The 8,855-nt window shown below is 34.5% G+C and overlaps 1 protein-coding gene across 1 annotated transcript in view; it reads right to left on the reverse strand.

Moving 5' to 3' along the window:
• Positions 1-8,855, reverse strand: part of LOC107563027 (syntaxin-1B) — a 52,566-nt gene that overhangs the window by 3,045 nt on the left and 40,666 nt on the right. The window contains exons 4-9 of the mRNA XM_016247802.1: positions 7,727-7,801; positions 5,950-6,023; positions 5,288-5,396; positions 4,440-4,513; positions 3,623-3,760; positions 534-644 (exon numbers count right to left, since the gene is read on the reverse strand). Of these exons, the coding sequence (XP_016103288.1) occupies positions 534-644; positions 3,623-3,760; positions 4,440-4,513; positions 5,288-5,396; positions 5,950-6,023; positions 7,727-7,801 (581 nt within the window). The remainder of the gene's footprint in view (positions 1-533; positions 645-3,622; positions 3,761-4,439; positions 4,514-5,287; positions 5,397-5,949; positions 6,024-7,726; positions 7,802-8,855) is intronic.

Consider the following 8,855-nt stretch of genomic DNA (forward strand, 5'->3'; position numbering starts at 1 on the left):
GTAAAAAAACAAAGTCAAAATTGTGAGATATAAACTCAACTATGAAAAAAGTAAAAGAAAGTTACAATTACTTGTTTTATTTTGGAAAAGAGGCTTCTATAATTAACAATTCTAATCTGGCAACAGTTTACAATAAGGTTTCATTAGTTAAATTTAGTTATTAACACTAGATAAAATTATCTACCTATTAAGTGTCACCAGCAGTTCACTATTAGCAAATAACTTTGGGCCGGTAAAAAAGTAAACACCCCATTTCTGCAGTTTGACTCATCAGAAAGCATAGAAGTAGGTGGCATACCACCAAGAGTCTGCAGTCTTTAGACCACAACTGCAATGGCTGTAAGCCGGCAAAACTGCAGCAAAACATCTAGGAGCAGGCAGCCTCTGTTGAAGAACCAATGAGTGCCAAAGGAGCAATATAGTTTTTCTGTGGATGGTTTAGTAATGCATTCTCTAGACTGAGAGCATGAGTCATTGTACACAAAGGGCATAATACTGAAAGACATCAGGTGTAACAGCTGACGGTGTTTTACCTTGCGTGCCTGACTCTGGTATTTGACAGCCTTCTTGGTGTCAGAAACTGCTCTCTCTACATAGTCCACAGAGTGTTCCACATTATATTCGATTCTGTCAATCATCTCTCCCTGTGAATGACAAAAATAGACACTTCAAACAAATGTCTTCTCCACAATATCCTCATACACACACTTTTATGATCACTGTATGCAATGCACAAATCACAGAAGACAGTTCCCTGTTAGACACACTACTGTATGTCTCGTTTCAGTGTTGCAAGTTAAGATCCCTTATATTCTTTGTGCAGCCTGATTTCAAACCCCACAAATGGTGATGCTTAAGTCCCTTAACCCCGACTGATCCACAGGGACTGTGTTGTGTAAATAATTTCAGTCTTTGGTTGTGGAGGAAGAAATAAATTGGCATCTGTGAATTACATTTGAAAGTCAGCATCACTTTGGAGCGCAGTGCACTTTAAGGATGTGTCTAGTTTTTGTCTAGTCCATGTTCACAAACAGAATTTTTAAATATTTTTTTTGAGCCTGATAGATGAGGCTTTTATGAATAGTATGGAAACGAGCTGCATGAATATTCTTAAAAGTATTCTTTAAATTTGTTTTCAGTAATTGAAATAAAATAAATATAAAAATTAGATGAGAAACTTTAGAAAATTTTACAAAAAATAAAATGTTTTATTGAAATGTTTTAAAATAAGTTTAATTTGATGTACTAAAACTGAAATAATTTAATTAAATTAAAGCTAAGGAATAAAAAAACCCTAATAAAAATGACAGAAAATACAAAAAATAAATACTACTTTTATGTTCCACTAAAAAAAAAAAAGGTTTACAGTAACTAAAAGCAAAAAAAAATTGGATGAAACTTCAAGAAATTTAACTAATTGAACTAATTTCATTGGCAACATTTGAAATAATTTTATGTAAGTTTAATTTGTAGTACTAAAACTGAAATAAAAATGGAAGATAAGGGAAAAATAATAATACAATTGAGAAAAGTGCATAAATGACTAAAATTTCAAGAAAATTAAAATGAAAACTGAAATATAAAATTCAAAATATTAAATACTATAGTGATTACTGAACAATACTAAAAGCACTGCACACAGTGACATATGGGTCAGTAAATAATGACAGATTTTTTTTATTTTGGAACTATTTCTTTAGGTAAATTCTTCTGGTTTTGGCCATGATAATGTGAATATAAAAAGGGCAAAAATCTCAAATCGACTGTCATTTGTATGCAGGGGCACCGCTAGCAATGGCCCTATGAAAGAATATGAGGTTGGGCCCCCTACCGCACCAGACATACACTATATTGCCCAAAGTATTGGGAAAACTCAAAAAAACTCATCGCCAAACACCAATGACTTGTACATACGCGTACAATCATTTTAGACACTTCCAAAAACGGTGGCAAAAAATATGGAAATACAATTTTTAAATACATGCATTATGTTTCTATCTTTGATGAAAAGAGTTTTGGAAGTGCCTTTTTCTGTTCTAAAGAAGGGGGTGTCCCAATACATTTGTCCATATGTATGTACAAGTCATTGGTGTTTGGTGATGAGTTTTTGGCTCAAGGTCTGCATTTAAAGTATCCAACATTTCTCAATCATGATCTTACTCAGCTAAATGTGACTATTAGCTTAACAGCTGTATTCCTTGTTTGCTAGCTACCTATGCACATAGAGCATACAATGTTAAAAATGTTCTACATCATGAACCTTAACCCAAAAACCTTTAGCTTCATACACTGTAGATTGTGACCCTGCCTGTGGAAACCCAGCTAAAGTATTTTTTTTAAACAGTGCATGAGTAATTCACTCCTTGGTTTGCTTAATAAAAGCCTCCCTTGAGATCGAAAAAAAGGTTTACAGTAACTAAAAGCAAAAAAAAAATTGGATGAAACTTCAAAAAATGTAACTAATTGAACTAATTTCATTGGCAACATTTGAAATAATTTTATGTAAGTTTAATTTGTAGTACTAAAACTGAAATAAAAATGGAAGATAAGGGAAAAATAATAATACAATTGAGAAAAGTGCATAAATGACTAAAATTTCAAGAAAATTAAAATGAAAACTGAAATATAAAATTCAAAATATTAAATACTATAGTGATTACTGAACAATACTAAAAGCACTGCACACAGTGACATATGGGTCAGTAAATAATGACAGATTTTTTTTATTTTGGAACTATTTCTTTAGGTAAATTCTTCTGGTTTTGGCCATGATAATGTGAATATAAAAAGGGCAAAAATCTCAAATCGACTGTCATTTGTATGCAGGGGCACCGCTAGCAATGGCCCTATGAAAGAATATGAGGTTGGGCCCCCTACCGCACCAGACATACACTATATTGCCCAAAGTATTGGGAAAACTCAAAAAAACTCATCGCCAAACACCAATGACTTGTACATACGCGTACAATCATTTTAGACACTTTCAAAACGGTGGCAAAAAATATGGAAATACAATTTTTAAATACATGCATTATGTTTCCATCTTTGATGAAAAGAGTTTTGGAAGTGCCTTTTTCTGTTCTAAAGAAGGGGGTGTCCCAATACATTTGTCCATATGTATGTACAAGTCATTGGTGTTTGGTGATGAGTTTTTGGCTCAAGGTCTGCATTTAAAGTATCCAACATTTCTCAATCATGATCTTACTCAGCTAAATGTGACTATTAGCTTAACAGCTGTATTCCTTGTTTGCTAGCTACCTATGCACATAGAGCATACAATGTTAAAAATGTTCTACATCATGAACCTTAACCCAAAAACCTTTAGCTTCATACACTGTAGATTGTGACCCTGCCTGTGGAAACCCAGCTAAAGTATTTTTTTTAAACAGTGCATGAGTAATTCACTCCTTGGTTTGCTTAATAAAAGCCTCCCTTGAGATCGTTTTGACAGACATGTTTATTCCCCCCCTTAGCGGCGCCCCTGTTTGTATGCATCGCTAACAGCCTTGTGGAAGAGACTTTTGTGAAGCGATAACATTGCTAAGGTTTGTTTGACTATTTTCTTCTTGCTTTCTCCCTGTCATTTTTGCTCTGATGAAAGGTATAATTTTCTGTGTTGTACCTGACTCTCCACAAGCATGGCCATGTCCACAAACATGTCGTGCAGCTCACGGATGCTGTTCTCCAACTTAATGATCTCAGTGTGTCGGGTCTCAATCTCATTTAGTGCCTGCTTGGTCATCTGGGAGTCCATTTTGATCTGTTACATGGAGAATACAAGAAAACATGGCAGGGGGGTCAACAGCAAGTTACTATTATTAAACATACATTTGCACAGAATTCATTCCTAAAATGGCAAATTTACACTGCAAAGGTGGCACAGAATTCCGTGTCTTCACACAGACTGTATAATGTTGCTCAGAGGTGTGTCACAAATGCATTTACACAGCAATTGCAACTGTATACTATGATACTAGGGGCTGAGGTGAGGCAAAATTCAGTCTGGCTTTGATGTAGCATTGCGTCTTTACACTGAATTTTGAGCAGGCAGCAACTCAGCTGTGTAATAATGCTTAAAGACAATTTTTATCAAACAATATAGTGTGGGTTGTAATTCAGTGATTCCATTGAAGAACCACTTTTAGTTTCCTAATGAACCTTTCAGTCAACAGTTCTTAAAAGAACCTTTTTTTTTCTTAGTGTGAAGAACATTTTAATGATCTAAAGAACCTTTTTACACTATAAAGAACCTTTTGTGGAATGAAAAGGTTCCGTGGATGACAAAGGTTCTAAAATGGAACCAATAAAGAACCTTTATTTTTAACAGCGAGTGAAGTCCATGAGGCCGTAGTGGCTGTAGAAAACACAAATGTTTTTTCTATGCAAACCAAAGTCATAGTAAAACGACTTTCTAAATGATCGGCGACTATTAAACTTACATCATCAGTGAAGATGGCAAGCTTCCCGCTCTCCAACATGTCTTCCAGCTCCTCATTGGTAGTTGTTCTGCCAGCTAATTAAAGATATTACGAGAACATGGTATCAATATGTGGCACACCGGCTCATTTTGATGAGCTTTGCTTAACTGGTAACATGCTTGCATGTACACTCTAAAAAATGCTGGGCTAAATATAACCCAGCGCTGGGATAAAAAGGGACAAACCCAGCGATTGGGTTGTTTTGACCCAGCGGTTGGGTTCAAAACAACCCAACCGCTGGGTCAAAACAACCCAATCGCTGGGTCAAAACAACCCAATCGCTGGGTCAAAACAACCCAATCGCTGGGTCAAAACAACCCAATCGCTGGGTCAAAACAACCCAATCGCTGGGTCAAAACAACCCAATCGCTGGGTCAAAACAACCCAATCGCTGGGTCAAAACAACCCAATCGCTGGGTCAAAACAACCCAATCGCTGGGTCAAAACAACCCAATCGCTGGGTCAAAACAACCCAATCGCTGGGTCAAAACAACCCAATCGCTGGGTCAAAACAACCCAATCGCTGGGTCAAAACAACCCAATCGCTGGGTCAAAACAACCCAATCGCTGGGTCAAAACAACCCAACCGCTGGGTCAAAACACCCCAATAGCTGGGTTTGTCCCTTTTTAACCCAGCATTTTTTAGAGTGTAAAATGCATATCTTGCATATCTTATAAAATGTATATCAACACTTAGCTTGTGTATTTAAAAAGTAAATACATGTTCGAGTAATGTGGAGGCTGTTTCTCAGCTTGTGTTTTTGTGCGTGGGTTGCATGTGTGTCTTCGTGCATGCTAGCAGAACTCACTAATTTCCAGTTGTCTCTGAATGCGGTCCTTGCAGCGGTCCCTGTATTTGGACTGCGTGGTGTTGTACTCCGTCATCACCTCCACAAACTTGCGTGACAGCGTGGAATGCTGTGGGATGAAGGTAGACATTTGAAGGCATCAGGGATGTGGAAGTGTAACGGCACATTGTGACGTGAATGCACTCGCTGACAGTGGGTGGCTCACGATAATGTATCGTGGGCCAAGTGTGATCGTGGTGAAATCGGGCCTTGCTTTTGCTGCAGTTTGAGCGATTACCGCGCTTGTTCTGTTTCTGGACAGCAGATGGCGCTGAGGAGGGTGTTTGACAGAGCTGCTCAGTGGGAGGGCAGAGGTCACAGGAAGTATGCCTGTCTCTGAACACCCTGAAGGTCAGATTTACTGCTATTTTGCTGAATTAACATAATAAAATAAAAGCTTTTAAATATTCCCTGAGTACTTCCTATTATACACTATTCTCATATGAAAGACACAACACGTTTTGAATTTCTTTTAAAAATACATTTAACTTAATTATTTTTGTTATTACTTATTTAGAAGAATAAAAGAAGAAGTTAGAAGAATTTAAAAAATCATAAATAACGAGCTGACAAGTAGCTACATTTGGACTATTACACTGGTGTTTTTAATTACTTAATCATACCTGTGTCTTGCGGATCCGCAAATCTGCAGATGATCTGTTCAACCCCTCCTCTTGCTCGATACTTTGTTCGATTGCTGCAGAATACAGAAATAAACTGATTATAATGAATTGTTCTAGTAACGTGCTAAACCCATAGCCTCCTCAACGCACCCTATAGACTGACATTTGAAATAGCAGTCTCACCCCGGTTACCTGGCTACAACAGTTACTGAGGTGGCACAGCAACTACAGCACGATCAAATCCACCCATGACACTGAAGTAACTGGCGGACCGAGCTGTTACAGTGAAAGTGCATACACACTAGGTGTCAGACAGAGTGGTCCCAGGGTAATAACAAGCCTCTTAATCTCAGAAGAACAATAGATCTCACTGTCCACTTCAGGAGACAATGGGATTCACACTCCATTCAGTTCTAATGGAGCCCGGCACACCATGTGTCACTGGCTACATCAGCGAGAGTGTGGATGAAGTGACTGTCACTGTTGGGTACTTGCATGTAGAAGTTTAAAAAAATATATATACTTTTTAAAGAAAATGTAAAAAAAAAAAAAAAAATTCTAAAGTTCATATTGATTGATTGTTTGTTAAATATTATATGTATATTATAGAGAAATGTAATGATTAATATTACATGCATAACAAATACAATTAAAATAATAATAAATATTTATAAAAATGTATACAAAATAATTAAAAATATAAATAAATATAAACCTAACCCCTATATATTTAATAAACATAATATATACAAATATAATATATATTTTATGTAGTATTAAATATTATATGTACATTATATATAACATAATATTACATAATACATAAATAATAAAAATTTTATACAAGTGTATAAAATCAATTTATTATAAAAATATAAATAAATATACAACCCTAACTCCTTACCCTACACTCTAAAAAATGCTGGGTTGTTTCAACCCAATGTTGGGTCAAATATGGACTAACCCAACTGTTTTTTAGAGTGTATATATTTAATAAACGTAATTTATTATATATAAATATAATATATAATATTATATTATTATTATTATTGATTAAAAATAATAATATGAATTATTTGAAAAAAAGAAATAGGAAAATGAAGGGTTTGTGTTGCCATCTGCCAGTCAATGTTGTCATAATACCATTTTCCTGCGGTTTCCAAAGAGATGAGTCACATGGCATTTATGGCTCTAAATCTGTTGTTTCTGAAGGTATTAGGATTTGGGTTAAAAAAAATATTTTTTATAAGGACACATCAAAAAATTGTACTAGTTACTGAAAAATGTTATTTTGTGCTTAGGGTGGAGTACAACTTTTTGCCTTTTCCTGAGAGACTTCAAAAGGAAAGCACTTCAAAAGAGATTAGTCAAAACCCCTACTTGTTAAGAATGTTCTATTGCTGAACTCCTTTGGCCTCAGGTGGCTGCCTTTTAGAATCAAAGATCGTGTCTAAATTAGCCTTGACTACTTGATGATGAAGGTTTTAGGAGCTTTAGTAGACTAAACTTAATGCATACTTGCAAATAGACCTGAACTTTTCTAATTTTCTCACACTAAATTCAACGAGTCGAAGAAGACTAAAAATATTCACCATCTCAAACTGATCTCAGATCTGTTTCATTGTTTATATACTGTATATAGAGCGGGTAATTAGTCCTTAATGTTTTAGAAAATGTTATGTGTGACTGCCCAAATAATCGTAAATATCCACTACTTTGACCACTTTCGTTCAAAACGGTTATATACTGTAAATTTCTAAACTTTCTGGTTTTATACCTTTTAATTTAGAGCGCACTTTATTGGCTGTCTTCTTAATGTCAGCTGTGAGGTCCTCCAACTCCTGCTTGGTCTCTGCAGAAAAACACAAGGACATACAAAAGAGAAGGTGTTTAAACGCATATCATTTTGAGTTTTCAATATTAATGAGCACTGGATGCATTATATTTAGATATACAAAGTCATGTGACTAGATAGATAGATAGATAGATAGATAGAGAATGAATGATACATAGATTTGAGCTTTCAGGACTTTAACCTCTGATCAGATCTCAGGCCATATAATGTTCTTGTTGTTTTAAAGAGGAAAGCGAGGCGTCTGTGATAAAGTGGTGGATGTGAGAACCAGAGGTGGACGAAGTACACAAATCAAGTACTTGAGAGAAAGTACTGATCCGTATAATAAAATATTACTCCAGTAAAAGTAAAAGTACTCAAGTTTTCAATTTTACTCGAGTGAAAGTACAAAAGTACTTGATTTTTTATGTACTTAAGTAAAAAGTACTGATAGATTTAGCTTTTAAAAGATAGATAATAATAGCTTTGAACATTTTAATTGTGTGTCCTTAATTACTTTTTTTTAATGAGTTTACTTACCATTTTTAAGGAGTCCCAAAAGGTTAAAATTGCCAGAATTTCTGTATTTTCCTAAATATATTATTTCTTTAGTTAAGTTATCTGATTGTTATCTTTTGGCTACTAGGATTTATTTTGAACCAAAGGAAAATGTTGAATTGACCATATTGGCAAATGTATATATTTGTATAACTGTATGTGTGTGTGTGTGTGTATATATATATATATATATATATTAGTGCTGTCAAACGATTAATCGTGATTAATCACATCCAAAATAAACGTTTTTGTTTACATAATATATGTGTGTGTACTTTGTATATTTATTATGTATATATAAATACACACACATGCATGTATATATTTAAAAAAAATATGTTACGTTTATATATTAAATATATTTATATATGATAGAAATTATATTAATATAAATATATACATGTAAATATTTTCAAAACATATGCTGTATGTGTGTGTATTTATATATACATAATAAATATACACAACACACACACATATATTATGTAAACAAAAACTTGTTTGACAGCACTAA

The sequence above is a fragment of the Sinocyclocheilus grahami genome, unplaced genomic scaffold, assembly GCF_001515645.1.
Source record: "Sinocyclocheilus grahami isolate Dianchi unplaced genomic scaffold, SAMN03320097.WGS_v1.1 scaffold854.1, whole genome shotgun sequence".
Classification (NCBI taxonomy): domain Eukaryota; kingdom Metazoa; phylum Chordata; class Actinopteri; order Cypriniformes; family Cyprinidae; genus Sinocyclocheilus; species Sinocyclocheilus grahami.